At 39.7% G+C, this 15,655-nt stretch overlaps 1 protein-coding gene across 1 annotated transcript in view; it reads right to left on the bottom strand.

Annotated features, from left to right (window-relative positions):
• Positions 1–1,312: 1,312 nt before the first annotated feature.
• The window catches only part of LOC115082069 (propionyl-CoA carboxylase alpha chain, mitochondrial-like), a 61,443-nt gene continuing 47,100 nt past the window's right edge, over positions 1,313–15,655 (bottom strand). Inside the window, exon 3 of the mRNA XM_029586335.1 lies at positions 1,313–1,694. Within this exon, the coding sequence (XP_029442195.1) occupies positions 1,626–1,694 (69 nt within the window). The 3' untranslated portion in view covers positions 1,313–1,625. The remainder of the gene's footprint in view (positions 1,695–15,655) is intronic.

Genomic DNA, 15,655 nt, shown 5'->3' with positions numbered 1-15,655 from the left:
TATCATGACAAATTTCCATTTGCAATCTAACCAATATACTTCAGGGGCTTTTCAACGGTTTTATTTGGTCTGTGGTAGTAGAAAGCATACCTTGTCGGGGTTATATAGATTTTTACATTCTGTTCAATCCTATGGGCTCTTATCTTCCCTAGCTACTGCTTGGAGTAAAGAATTACAACTTACTATAGATGAGGATCACATGTTTGTCCGTGTTAACTCTTTATATCGTTCTTCTGAAGTAATTTTTAGAGAACTTCAATTTAAACTTCTGAATAAAATGATTTATTCTCTCAACTGGGTCTTCAAGGCTGGAATTGCCGATCACAATAAGTGTCAACTGCAGACAAGTAGCAGCGATGTTAGGCCATGGCCTATGGGAACGTCCGTTTATTCAGAAATTTTGGGCGGCTATATTTCATTTTGTAGGACAATGGGGGGGAAACGTCTATAATAAGTTCGGCTGAAATATGTCTACTGGGTCTGCCTTGGGAGAATGGGTATCTGGGAACAACCACCAATCTTTTTCATTACAAATGCTGCCTAGTGGGGAAGCAATGTATTTTCTTACGCTGGATGGAGTCATTTCCTCCTACTGGGAAATTTTGGTACAAAAAATTGATTGACTTGTTATGTTTGGAATCCCGGTCCATTAAACTGAAATCCTTCTCATATCTGCGGTGATATACTGCAATTTGGCCAGCTTTCATTTTAACTTTGCTTATGGACCTCAGGGAGGTTATCAATTGGAATATGGCTGGGCAAACAAGGATTCTACAAAAGCCCAGGGTTGTGGGGTAAATTTACCGTCTGAATAGCTTGCTTTGACTTGTCATTGGGATTTCATGACCTTTCTTTATTTCATTAAACTGTCGTAATGGCTTTCACTCACATCCAGTTTCACTATATGGGTATATTTTGAGGGTTGGGGGGAAGGGAGGGATGATTGTTTTTGCTGGTATCAATATGTTTCTGATAATATTTCTTTGTGATGGCACATGTATGTTTTTTATTCAATGCTAACATTCAATAAAACTTTTATGACAACTCCCCCCCCCCCCCCCGACTTATTTGTAGTCACATATCAGGTTTGTACATTTCTCCAACCTATACAGAATAATGTTTACTGTCCTTACGAAAACATATCTTTACTGTATATGTGAAGTGACACTGGACATGAAACCTCAAGGTAGGCCTTTCTCTTGCTATGTGAGAGCTGTAGTAATAGGCAGTTTCATTTCACAACCAAAGGTAACGTAATGCAATTTTATATATATTTGGTCTCCATTTCAAAGAAAAACATGCCACCCCATTATGTTGTAAAAGATCAGAAAGAAGCATTTAATTTTTGTCATATAGTCCGGTAATTGACCTTGGAAAATTCCTGCAATATATAATTTTGTATGTACAAAATATTTATAAATGTAAATAGTTGTATTTTGCTGGCAGTTCTATTCACAGTGTTTACAGATTGCAGAAAGTAAACTCAAATCAATAAATACAACTGTTTAAAATGTGCCATACAGGAATGTTTCATCCAAGAGATGAAATTGCATCTTTTACCTTGATCTAACTTAAAAAAAAAAGAAGGGCCAATGGACTGCATGATGTTCCAATAGAAATGTGCTTCACTCCAATTCCACAAGAATATCACCTTCCCCAACTGTCTCGCCAGCTGTACAGTGCACAGATTTCACCTAAAGGATAAAGAAATCACTGTAAGGCACCACAAGATCTAAATATGTCTTTTAATGTCACAACCATGCTACTCTGATGGCTTACCAAAGTAGATGCACTAGAGAAGTCATCAATTTGCCCTTGATATTTTAAATAATTGTTGTCTCTAAGACCTTTCTTTAATACATAAGCCATATACGATGTGACTTCAAGCGACTCAGAGAGAGGATGCAGCCTACACAAGTGGTCATTTGAGGTTATAGTTGTCAATATGCTCCTGGATACTCCACTCATGGTTTTCAAAATGGCTTCGGTAGTTAATTTTTCTAACTACTTATCACTAGATCATTGACCCTGCAATTTGTATAGGATGGTCATCTAAAATGTCATAGAACATCATCCCACAGTGCTGTAATTTGGACTATATTTCATGTCAACCTTGCCAATGGAATACAAATATGCTCTCCTTTGGAGAATCTCCCTACAGGAATGATTTTAAGGATATAATTTACTTAGGGCTGGTCTGGTTGCTCAGTGACAGTGCTGTGTACTGCTCTGCGAAGGGGGCCTGGATTCAATTCTTAGCTCAGGACTTTTGCTCCCTGGGTTGGCCAGAGCTAGAGATGCTGTGGAGGCAGCATTCACAGCGCATGGGAGGGGTACAGTCACAGTCATCGCACATAAATGACAACTAGTGGCTGGATTTAGAGCCCATAACTGTATGGCCCCTGGCTGAGGACTGTCACTGCAATGACGAGACTGTGGGTTGGGAAAGAGATATAAAATAAGGGGAAAAAAAATATAATTTTGAGACCTTCATTTTCAATTTGTGTGCGTCTTCAACAGCTGCAGAGGCAGCATTTCCACAGCTCTTCGAATGCAGTGCAGGTTGAAAAGTCTGCTGCATTTCGAGTCCTTCCCTCCCTCCTCCCCAAGCAGTGAAAATATGCATCTGACCTTCTTCTGACATCAGCCACCCTCTTGCACAGGAGCCGAGAGGAGCCAATGCTTAGGTGAAAGTTTTCCCGGTGTACAGAGACGGGCCCTTGTCCCTGGAGGAGTCCCCAACGGGGATTGGCTTGGACTCCCTTTGCTTCGGTGCCTGATGAGTCACCAAGCAGCCATATGCCATTCTCTTCTTGCTGGCAGTGGGGAGGGATAATCATGCTGGAAAGGCACAATCCTTGTGAGGATAACTGTGATGCTGGACTTGGAGAACATTTGCATCAGTGGATAAAGAGGTTTCACAGTGGTGGATTGAAGATTGTAGGTCTGGGGGAAGAGGGGCAAAGATAGATTTTGTAGTAGAGTAGATCAGATGAAGAACCTAGTAACAGAGTGCGGCAAGCAACAGAATAGTAGAAGGGAGAGAGAATGTGAAGTTGGTATGAAAGAGTTAATGAATCTCATGTTCACCATCCAACCAAGTCCATCCTCCATTTTTCCATGCTACTGCTCTTTGAATTTGCTATGGTAGAGTTGAAGATACACACTAAAATGGGGGAAAAAATGAAAAACTGTACCACAATATGTCTCAGAACATAAGGAGAGTTTTGAAAGTTTTAAGAAATTCAGAACAGGAGAAGGAAGTGAAATGGAACGTTTACACTGCAAATGGTGTAGCATTGAAATTGATACTCAGTGTGACCAAATTAAACACCATTTAAAGGTGAATTTTCATAAGATGTATGTGTAAAAAATTACATATACACAAGTATAAGCTATTTTAAAAACTGCGACTATAAAAGTGTCCAAGTTATTATAGGTTATACAGAACAAATTAGATATAGAATCTATGCATGTCATATTATCATAAATAGACCATCATAATAAGCACTACCAGTTTTTCACTTTCTTTGCTTTCTATTGAATCACTGGTCCAATACCAACATTGCTCTTTTTTCATATTTAATTTTTTGCAAATAAAAGTGTCTTCATAATATTCAAATAGTACTTATCCAAATCCCAAAAGAACTCCCACACACATGTTTCAAACACTTAATTCTGCATCAGGGGTATGGAGCAAATCTTCTCATATACTATAAAAAGAAAATAAAATTAAAAACTCTTGTGCAATATGCTTATAGTTTGGCGAGCAGGAACTCATGACTCAACCATTTTAAACCTACGTCAAAAGTAACTACCTACTTGATTTAACACAAAAAAAGCTATTTTCATCAAATAAGAGAATACCACTCAATTTCATCATTAGGTCATAGGGTGCAACAGTGCTCAATCTCAAAATCCAATATTGCTCACGAAATGTCAACCTCAGGCTACATACTTATTCTCTAATGGAAGGTTTAATCTGTTCAATAACCCACCATTTTAAGCTGAAAAACCATGTGAGTGTGTGATAAAATGCTGAACCATCGGTGTGTTTATTTTGTTAGTAGATAGGCAACTTTTATGCTTGATGAGACGAGTTTTTATCATCCGTTTATTTCTTCCTATATATAACAGACAGCATGGACATTCAATAGTGTAAATTACATTTGTAGACGTACAATCAGTTATGCTAGAGATTAAAAAAAAAAAAAAAAAAAAAAATCCTGATGTTAGATCTGCCCATCTATTTGAGGTGACAATGGTTTTACACATCAAGCAACCTCCACATTTATTTTATATTATTTTATTTATTTTATTTTTAATTTTTATATACCGGAATTCCTGTATGCAATACAAATCAATCTGGTTTACAAGTAACGAAAAGGTTGCCCTGGTCTGGGAGGTTAGACTGGGGTTTTTTACATAGAACATTGAACAATAACAATCAACCATTGAACATTATTACAAGGAACAGTGAAAGTAACAATAGTATTTAACAAACAAATATTATTATTATAACATTATTCGTGTTTTGAACATCTGCATTAGTTGTCAATGCAGGCAACATGGATTGAACCACAATATCTTTGATGTTATGTCCTTTTGTATATGTGATCAAAGGATGTGTATGAAAAATCAGATGTAAACTCAGCACATAATGCCGATGTAGAAAGACAGCTATTTCTTCTGCTTGATTTTAGTATTTTAAAGTGCAAACTATCCGGTGTTCCGAAAATGTTTGGTTTTCAAGAAGCAGCCATTCACGTTGAGCATTAAATGCACATTTGTAAGCTGGCTTAATCACTCACACTGGATATCCACATTGCAATAATCATGTACATAATTCAGACGGAATGGACATTCAATAGCGTAAATTACATTTGTAGACATACAATCAGTTATATCAGAGATATAAAAAAAAAATCCTGATGTTGGAAATGCCCACATTTGAGGTGACAGTGGTTTTACCTCTAGAGGGACGATGCCCACTTTCTGTCATATCTGCATTAGTTGTCAATGCAAGTAACAGATTGAGCCACAATATCTTTGATGTTATGTCCTTTTGTATATATGGTCAAAGGATGAGCATAAAAATCGGATGTAAACCTAAAACATGCCAATGCTGATAGAGAATTGATTCTATTTCTTCTGTTCGATTTGAGTATTTTAAAGTGCAAACTAATCGATGATCTGAAAATGTTTGGATATCAAGAAGTAACCATTCACATTGAGCTTCACATTGAGCATTAAACACGTTTGTAAGCTGGCTTAATCACTCGCATCACATATCCACTTTGCAATAATTGTGTACCCAATTCTTGTGCATGCTGAATAAATCTATTCTTTTCTGAACATAGTTAATGCAAACACAAAAGGTGTCCAAGCAAATTAGATCTCATATGAAACTTATGGAAGCATTCATAATGTAAAAATTTGTTGCAATCAATAGGTTTTTCTATAAATAGTAGTCTTCAATCTATCAGCATTTTTGTAAACCAATATATCCAGAAATATCTGGTCATCATGACATTCCTTTGAAAATTTTAAATTATGATCAAGTGAATTTAACCATGCATTGAACAGTTGTAAGTCTTGCAATGAAGTTGTTCACAAAAAGAATATGTCATCTATATATACTGAATATAGTTTAATATATTAGAACCAAGAATCAAAGGCTCAGACATAGAGATTTGCTACATTGGGAGCCATAGTGACTCCCATTGCAATACCGTGTTTTTGTAAATAAAACTTGCTCTGAAATAAAAAATAATTCCAGGTAAGAGTAATCTCTGCTAGTCTATGAATGAATGAGGGACAATACTCTGTGTGGTCTTGGCCAGTTTCCCAGTATTTTTTCCATGATTTTAAGCACTTCTAACTTAGGGATTTGTGTACAAAGATTGAATGCCCAGTGTGACAAACACCATAGACTGAGGATCAAACTCAATAGAGTTGATTTTAGCTAGCATGCATTTAGCATCACAGATATAAGATCTCGATTGCTGAACATCTACAAAAATAGATAGCAGTTCAAATATAGCATGTAAAGACGAAACAATTGGTTGTCCTGGTGGACATAAATCTAGAAAAATAGATAACGGTTCCAATATAGAGTGAAAAGACAAAACAATGAGACACACAGAGTACCAATCTCATTCATTTGTAAACTAGCAGAGATTACTCTTACCTTTCCTTGTATCGCTCCCATGCAAATCTTTTAGTTTCAATGTAAACCGGTGTGATTTGTATTTTTTTACAGGAACGTCGGTATAAAAAAAGTTAAAAATAAATAAATAAATAAATGTGATGCAAGTGATTAAGCCAGCTTACAAACATGAGTTTAATGCTCAATGTGAAGCTCAATGTGAATGGTTACTTCTTGATATCCAAATATTTTCAGATCACCGATTAGTTTGCACTTTAAAATACTCAAATCAAGCAGAAGAAATAGAATCAATTCTCTAACAGCATTGGCATGATTTAGGTTTACATCCGATTTTTATGCACATCCTTTGACCGTATATACAAAAGGACATAACATCAAAGATATTGTGGCTCAATCTATGTTGCCTGCATTGACAACTAATGCAGATATGACGGAAAGTGGGCATCTTCCCTCTGGAGGTAAAACCACTGTCACCTCAAATTTAAGTGGGCAGATCCAACGCCAGGATGTCTTGGGTTTTTTTTACATCTCTCTAGCATAACTGATTTTACGTCTACAAATGTAATTTACGCTATTGAATGTCTATGTCGTCTGTCATATATTGGAAGAACTAAAAACTTGCCTCATCAAACATAAAAGTTGCCTATCTCCTAACAAAGTAAATGCACCAATGGTTCAGCATTGTATCCACATGATTTTTTCAGCTTAAAATGATGGGTTATTGAACAAATTAAAACTTCCATTAGAGAAGAAGTATGCAGCCTAAGATTGACATTTCCTGAGCAATAATGGATTGTCAGATTGTTGCTCCCTATGGATTAAATGTTGAAACTGAATGTTATTTTCGTTTGATGAAAAAAACTTTTTTCCCTTTGGTGTTAAATCAAGTACATAGTTACTTTTGATGTCATTACCCCAAAATATTGTGATTGGTGATGACTATATCCATATGTAGGTTTAAAATGGTTGAGTCACTTAGTTCTGGTAGTCAAGAGTCAAACTGGGTGCTAAATGTTATGTGTAGCCTGCTCGCTGTGCTACAAACAGATTGCGCAAGAGTTTGATTCCTTTTTAGATTTGCTCCATACCCTGATGCAGAATTAACTGAAACACGTGTCGGGACTCTTTTCAGATCTGGACTTGTACAATTTGAATATTATGAAGAAAATCTTATTTTAAAAATATAAAAATGAAAAAAGACCAGTGTTGGTATTGGAGCGATGATTAAATATAAAGCAAACTGGTGGTGCTTATTATGATGGTCCATTTATGATATTATGACATTCATATATCTATATCTAATTTGTTCTATAAATTTTGAAAACTGCAACATATGCACGTAAATCAGGGACCAGAAGTAAATATACGAGTGTAAAAAAAGAGTGGGATGGGGCTTTCTGGGGAGGGGCCAACATTTATGCACATAAGTTGCTATTTTACTGTCTACCAAAGTGACATGCTTATAAGTCTTTTTACTTGCATATATTTACTACTGCTCAATATCTGGTGTAAGTGATTGTAAACATCTTAAAAGTGAAAAAAATCACTAGACAGGGTCTGAGTGAAATGGGGAGACTTCAGGCAGGAGAGTCCTTACAAGCTGCAGATGGACTGGGTGAACTGGTAGACTAATTGGAAAAACTGGTTATTCCATTTCCATGCACGTTATAAAATACCTTGACTTCCGCATGTAAAAGCTGATTTATGGGGGGGGGGAGGGGTTAAATGCAGATAGGGGGTCGTCCCAACATGGTGGCATGATCAGACGCAGTGAAAGTCGCTCTTCTAACACTTATTTTACCTTTGGAAAGATGCCTCCAAAAAGGACGGGTAAAGTTCGTGTTTACCCTCCGGACACGACTTTACCTCCAGGGCAGAGAGCGATTACGTCGTACGTGTCTGGCTCGGCAGAAGAGAGGGGTAAGGACTTGTCCCTGCTGCGACGCCCGGTGAGGGAGCACCGGAGCTGCCTGCGGAGATAATCTCCCCGGATTATGGACTGCCGCTGATCCCAGTGCCTGCCGCTCCTCCCCATGGACCCGCACAGACTGATGACATCACCCCCGTGATGGGCGGGGCCCCAGAGTGGAGGTTCGATGCTGTTTCCTCAGTTTTCCTCCAGCTTGCTGGAGACAATGGTGCCATCGGAGGCTGTGGAGTTGGCGCTACTCTTATCCAGAGTGGAGGTTCGATGCTGTTTCCTCAGTTTTCCTCCAGCTTGCTGGAGACAGTGGTGCCATCGGAGGCTGTGGAGTTGGCGCTACTCTTATCACCAGTGGAGTCACAGGAGGAGCGAGAGAGAATTTCAGCTGTAGCTGCGGTGGGACTTCCTGGAGCGGCTTGCTTTGGTACTGGGGGTGAGTTTTTTCAATTACCTCCCAAACCAGCAGTGGTAACACTTGAAACATTATGGGATCTTGTGGCAATTTTTGGAGGCTCAGTAAAAGAATGCCAAAATAAAATAGAGACCTTGACAACAAATGTACAATCCCTTAATATAAACTTGGGAGGCCAAATTCTGGATCTCAGGAAGCGTGTGGAGTCTTCGGAGCAAGCCATATCTCAATCTCAGGCCTGCAACTTTAAATTGCTCAAGGGTTTTGGGATTTGTTTTCGTAAACTGGAATTATTAGAAAAGTATTCTAGGCATTTAAATTTACTCTTTTTAAATTTTCCTAGAGTGCTGGGAGAGGATATCCAAAGCACTCTAAAAAAGTTTTTCCTTGAAAATTTAAAATTTGAATTAGGTATGATTCCCTTAATAAATAAGGCATTTCTTCTATCTAATGCTAGTAAATATTCTAAAGAGAACCATACTGGAGCCCTAGCCAATTTGACCAAGTTTTTGGAAGATTCAACCGATGAGATTATTGAAAGATCAACCCTTCTTGTGTCTTTTGTGGTGGAACATGACCTAAATTAGGTAATGAGGAGATCTTTTAAAAATATCTCTCATACCTTTTATGGTCGGTTAGTACAAATATTTCCTGATTTTTCTAGGGCATCTCAAATAAGAAGACAAGATTGTCTTAATATGAGACTCAGGTTATATATTTGGGATATGCATTTGTCTTGAGATATCCTTGTAGATGTGTCATTCCTGGTAAAGATTAATGTTTTGTCTTTTTTTTACCGGAACAACTATAATCTTTTATAAATGCCAGGAGTATAAATTCATCTCTTCCTCAGGAAACAGATCTCTAGATAATCCATTAAAGTTTATTTATTTATTTATTTTATTTATTTAAAGCTTTTCTATACCGGCATTCATGATACAATCATATCATGCCGGTTTACAAACAACAGGGGGTGCAATAATATTGTTTTTTTAACCAGTGCAGAGGAAGCGAAAAAGTTACATTATAACAGGGTTGATGAAACTGGGGGAGGAAGGAGACAAGAATAGACAAGAATAATATAATCTTTACAGAGGTGGATTATTTACATTGTGCAGTAATGTCTCTTTGTGGATATTATTTACATTGTGCAGAGAGGTCTCTCAATGGATATCAGACTCGGGAGCGGCTTGATTGTGGTAGGGTCTCCCCTAGGTATTAGACTCGGGAAAGGCTTGTTTAAAAAGCCAAGTCTTAAGCCTTTTTCTGAATGTCAATAAGCAAGGTTCAAGTCTAAGATCAGGTGGTAAGGTATTCCAAAGAGCAGGGCCCGCTGTGAAGAAGGCCCGGTTTCTGAGTGTAATATGGAGTGTAGATTTACCGTATTTTTCGCTCCATAAGACGCACTTTTTTCCCCCCAAAAGTGGGGGGAAAATGTATGTGCGTCTTATGGAGCGAATATAAAAAAAAACAAACAAAAATCTAACAAACCTCCCCCCACCCTCCTGACCCCCCCAAGACCTGCCGACTTAATTTACTGCAACCCCCCACCCTCCTGACCCCCCAAGACCTGCCAAACGTCCCTGGTGGTCCAGCGGGGGTCCAGGAGTGGTCCGGGAGCGATCTCCTGGGTGTGGGCCGTTGGCTGCCAGTAAACAAAATGGCGCCGACGACCCTTTGCCCTCACTATGTCACTGAGACCGACCAATAACAGCGGTCGGTCCCAGTGACATAGTGAGGGCAAAGGTTCGTCGGCGCCATTTTGTTTACTGGCAGCCAACGGCCCACGCCCAGGAGATCGTTCCCGGACCCCCGCTCGACCACCAGGGACGTTCGGCAGGTCTTGGGGGGGGGGGGTCAGGAGGGTGGGGGGTTGCAGTAAATTAAGTCGGCAGGTCTTGGGGGGTCAGGAGGGTGGGGGGTTGTAGTAAATTAAGTCGGCAGGTCTTGGGGGGGTCAGGAGGGTGGGGGTTGTTAATTTAAAGGGTTGGGATGGGGTTTTTTTGGGGGGGGGAGGGGTTCCCAGAGAAAGAAAAGTTTTCTGATCTGGGGAGTGGACCGAAATGGCCCTCCCCAGACCCGAAAACAAAATGGGGAGAAAAAAAAAGCTATGCACTCCCCTAATTTGCTCCATAAGACGCCCAGACGCAGAGCCGGTTTAGCACAATTTTTTTTTTTTTAATTTTCCCCCCTCTGAATCCTAGGTGCGTCTTATGGAGTGAAAAATACGGTAGTTGGGGGAACAATCAGGGATCCTTTGTAGGCTTCTCTGATGGGTCTGGATGATGTAAGTAGACTGAGGGGGATTTGGAAGTTGAGAGGGGTTTGGGAGTGGATGAATTTATGGATGATGGTGAAGGACTTGTGTAGGATTCTGTAGTGTATTGGCAGCCAGTGTAGATTAATTAGAATGGGAGAGATATGGTCTCTTCTTCTGAAATTTGTCAGGATTCTGGCTGCCGCATTCTAGAGCATCTGAAGTGGTTTGATGGATGAGGATGGGAGACCTGGCAAGATAGAGTTGCAATAATCTATCTTGGAGAATATTACAGGTTGTAGGAGTGTTCTGAAGTCATGCAAATGTAAGAGTGGCTTCATTCTTTTGATTACCTGCAGCTTGTAGAAGCCGTTCTTGGTTGTATTGTTAATGAAAGTTTTTAGATTCAAGTGTTTGTCTAATACTACCCCTAGGTCTCTAGCTTGTGTCACAATGGTGTTAATTGGAGCAATTTGTGGGGAGAGTTGCTGTTTTCGGGGGTGATGAGAAGGAGTTCCGTTTTGGCCGAGTTTAGAATCAGGTTTAGGTTTGCGAGGAGTTCGTTGATCTCTTGGAGGCAGTTTTCCCAGTATTTGAGGGTTTTTGTGATAGATTCTTTGATGGGTATCAGAATTTGAACGTCGTCAGCGTATAAGAAATGTGTTAGTTGTAGGTTAGTTAACAGCTGGCATAGAGGAAGAAGGTATATGTTGAATAGAGTTGGGGATAGTGAGGAGCCTTGAGGAACTCCTTGTGAGGAATTGTAGCGAGGGGATTCTTTATTATTGATTTTAACTTTGTAACCTCTGTTTCAAAGGAATGTTTTGAACCATGTGTGAGCAGAGCCTGTTATTCCAATGTCCAAGAGGCGGTTGAGGAGGGTGGCATGGTTGACAGTGTCGAAGGCTGCCGACAGGTCCAGTAGTATTAGTAGGAAAGATTGTCCTTTGTCCAGGCCCATGTGTTAAGCCTGTTTCTAATGACATTTACCTTTGCTTTTCTACCAATATTTCAGGACCTTTCTAAATTTACCTTTAAGAAAAGTGATGTAAGTTCTATAGTTATTTCTTTTGGTATTATATTAAAAGAAGAACGGTATTCTTTGTTGAAATACATCTGCACAGTGAGCCCATTGACTTAATGGACAATTCGGTTTGATAATATTGTTTTCTATTTTTGAGAAATCTCTTCCCAGCAAAGCACCGCAAATGATTGAGAAGACCGAGCGATCTCACTTATTGTAGGAGATATGCTGTCTGGCTTGCTGATGCGGTGTAAAGAATCATACATAACTCACATGATTTATACATAAATGTTTTTATTTTCATAAACATAAGAAATGGCTTAGAAGCATTCATTCATGAGCTTGTCAGCTTATGAGTGAGTAATGTTTTCTGAGTTTTTCCTATTGATCCCCTTTTTTGTGATATTATTACTTCTCATTTGTAACATCATTTTTATGTTTTGTAGTAAGAAATACTCTTGCTCTGTGTGTGAAAATAAAAAATTAAAAAAAAAAATTGAAAGTGCAAATACATGGGTCCATCATTTGAGCACACATCTGGCTAAGTAGCGTCTTTGCCACTACTTAGACGGACAAATTTGAACTTAGCTGGATAAGTAGCACTTTTTTTAGACATATCCCGCAATTTTTCATACCCAGAAAAGTCCAAAAAGCACTACTTAGATGGACAAAAAGAACTTTTCAGACTTATGTGGCTAAAAACTGCTACTTAGCTGTATAAATCAGAACTTATCTGGATAAGTGCCGCTACTTTTCTGGATAAGTCTAGACTTGCGTATCTTGTGGTTTTTACTAGGGATGTGCATTCGTTTGCAACGAAATAGGAAATAAAGATGATATTTCCTATTTCGTAGCATTTCGAGGCTGACAAAACGAAAGGAAAACTCATGAAATTTCGTGTGGTTTTCCTATCGTTTTTTGGGGGGAGGAGAAAGGGCACATTTAAAAAAAAACAAAACCCCAAACCCACCCCAACCCTTCAAATTTAATTAATTACAAACCCCCACCATCCTGACCCCCCAAGACTTGCCGAAAGTCCCTGGTGGTCCAGCGGAGATCCCAGGAGCGAACTCCCCCTCTTGGGCCATCGGCTGCCAGTAATCAAAATGCGCTGGTGACAGGAGTTACTGGTGCCATTGGTCGGCCCCTGTCACATGGTAGGAGCAATGGATGGCCCGTGCCATCTTAAAAAAAGGGGGAGATCGCTCCCGGGACCCCTGCTGGACCACCAGGGACTTTTGGTAAGTCTTGGGGGGGGGGGGGGCAGGAGGGTAGGGGATTATAGTTAAATAATTTGAAGGGGGGGGGAGTTTGGGTTTTTCCCGAAATAGAATCAAAAAAAGTTTTCGGGTTCGGGGAGTGGACCAAAATGGCCCACCCCGGACCCGAAAACGAAACACCAACAAAAAAAAAAATGTGTGCACATCCCTAGTTTTTACACGTGTGAGCATATGTGCATGCACGTGTACTTGTATTTTATAACCTGCGGGTATCATAGTCACACAGGTTATAGAATACGGTAACAACTTTGCGTGCGTCCATATACAACGTAAATGGGAGCACGTTAGCAGTTCAGAAAGTTATCCTTTTAAGCAGTTAATTTTTAAAGGAGTTACACACATAAATGTAAGTATAAGGCTGGGGGGGTAAGGTCCACCCTGCTGCAATTAATATGGTGGTGGGCAACATTTCGCTCCACACCCTTGTTTGCGCATGAGAGTTTGTGAATAGGAATAATGTATAAAGGAAAGTATAGTTATCAGGTGATAAAGTGCTGAGCGGTGATTACTTTTCTTGGGTAGTGCAGGGTAACATTGAATTGTTTACCCTATTCCCTTCTTTGTGAACCATTGTTTGTTTATAGGGTGTACGGTGTCTTGCATTTAGTTAGAGGAGTTCATTACATTCGTGCATTGGGTTATGTTCCCGTTTATGAGCCTTGATAGCATGTTACATTACCTGGATGATTTTTTTGTTTGTGGGCCCGGCAGCTGAGAATGCTTGTGAGGACATGTTGCGGGGGTTTTTGGAGGTAGCACAGGGTTTTGAGATTTCCTTTGCTCATGGGACTGAGCAAAGGGGATAGAGTTGGATTCCAGAAGCATGGTGTCCCGGTTGCCATTGGAAAAGTTGCAAAATCTCCGAATGTTGGTGCGTTTAGTGGGTACAGCCAAAAAGGTGACCTTATGAGTCATGTAGTCCTTGACTTGGTCACTAAATTTCATGTGTATGGTTAGTCCCATGGGGAGGGTGGTCCCATGGTGGTTTTCGGCCTCCACTTGAGCATCATTTAATTCGGGTGTTACAGAGGATCAGGGATTAATTGGGTGTGTGGGATTCTTTCTTAAAATCCTTTATTGGGGAGTGCATTATGCAGGAGGAGCAAGTGACTAGCAGAGACCTTGAGCTATATTGAGATGCAGCAGGGGTGGTGAGTTTTGCAGTCTTTTGGAAAAGGGCTTGGTATATGAGTTGATAGCCTAATTTCTGACCTATTAGTTAAAATTTGTAACCTATCATTAAAATCATCCATTGTACCTGAAGACTGGAGGGTGGCCAATGTAACCCCAATATTTAAAAAAGGCTCCAGGGGTGATCCGGGTAACTATAGACCAGTGAGCCTAACTTCAGTGCCGGGAAAAATAGTGGAAACTATCCTCAAGATCAAAATTGTAGAGCATATAGAAAGACATGATTTAATGGGACACAGTCAACATGGATTTACCCAAGGGAAGTCTTGCCTAACAAACCTGCTTCATTTTTTTGAAGGGGTTAATAAACATGTGGATAAAGGTGAACCGGTAGATGTAGTGTATTTGGATTTTCAGAAGGCGTTTGACAAAGTCCCTCATGAGAGGCTTCTACGAAAACTAAAAAGTCATGGGATAGGAGGCGATGTCCTTTCGTGGATTACAAACTGGTTAAAAGACAGGAAACAGAGAGTAGGACTAAATGGTCAATTTTCTCAGTGGAAAAGGGTAAACAGTGGAGTGCCTCAGGGATCTGTACTTGGACCGGTGCTTTTCAATATATATATCAATGATCTGGAAAGGAATACGATGAGTGACGTTATCAAATTTGCAGATGATACAAAATTATTCAGAGTAGTTAAATCACAAGCAGACTGTGATACATTACAGGAGGACCTTGCAAGACTGGAAGATTGGGCATCCAAATGGCAGATGAAATTTAATGTGGACAAGTGCAAGGTGTTGCATATAGGGAAAAATAACCCTAGCTGTAGTTACACGATGTTAGGTTCCATATTAGGAGCTACCACCCAAGAAAGAGATCTAGGCGTCATAGTAGATAATACATTGAAATCGTCAGCTCAGTGTGCTGCAGCAGTCAAAAAAGCAAATAAAATGTTAGGAATTATTAGGAAGGGAATGGTTAATAAAACGGAAAATGTCATAATGCCTCTATATCGCTCCATGGTGAGACCACACCTTGAATACTGTGTACAATTCTGGTCGCCGTATCTCAAAAAAGATATAGTTGCAATGGAGAAGGTACAGAGAAGGGCAACCAAAATGATAAAGGGGATGGAACAGCTCCCCTATGAGGAAAGGCTGAAGAGGTTAGGGCTGTTCAGCTTGGAGAAGAGACGGCTGAGGGGGGATATCATAGAGGTCTTTAAGATCATGAGAGGTCTTGAACGAGTAGATGTGACTCGGTTATTTACACTTTCGAATAATAGAAGGACTAGGGGGCATTCCATGAAGTTAGCAAGTAGCACATTTAAGACTAATCGGAGAAAATTCTTTTTCACTCAACGCACAATAAATCTCTGGAATTTGTTGCCAGAGGATGTGGTTAGTGCAGTTAGTGTAGCTGGGTTCAAAAAAGGTTTGGATAAGTTCTTGGAA

Source organism: Rhinatrema bivittatum, unplaced genomic scaffold (genome assembly GCF_901001135.1).
Source record: "Rhinatrema bivittatum unplaced genomic scaffold, aRhiBiv1.1, whole genome shotgun sequence".
NCBI classification, from domain to species: domain Eukaryota; kingdom Metazoa; phylum Chordata; class Amphibia; order Gymnophiona; family Rhinatrematidae; genus Rhinatrema; species Rhinatrema bivittatum.
This window is presented reverse-complemented; position numbering and strand designations above follow the sequence as displayed.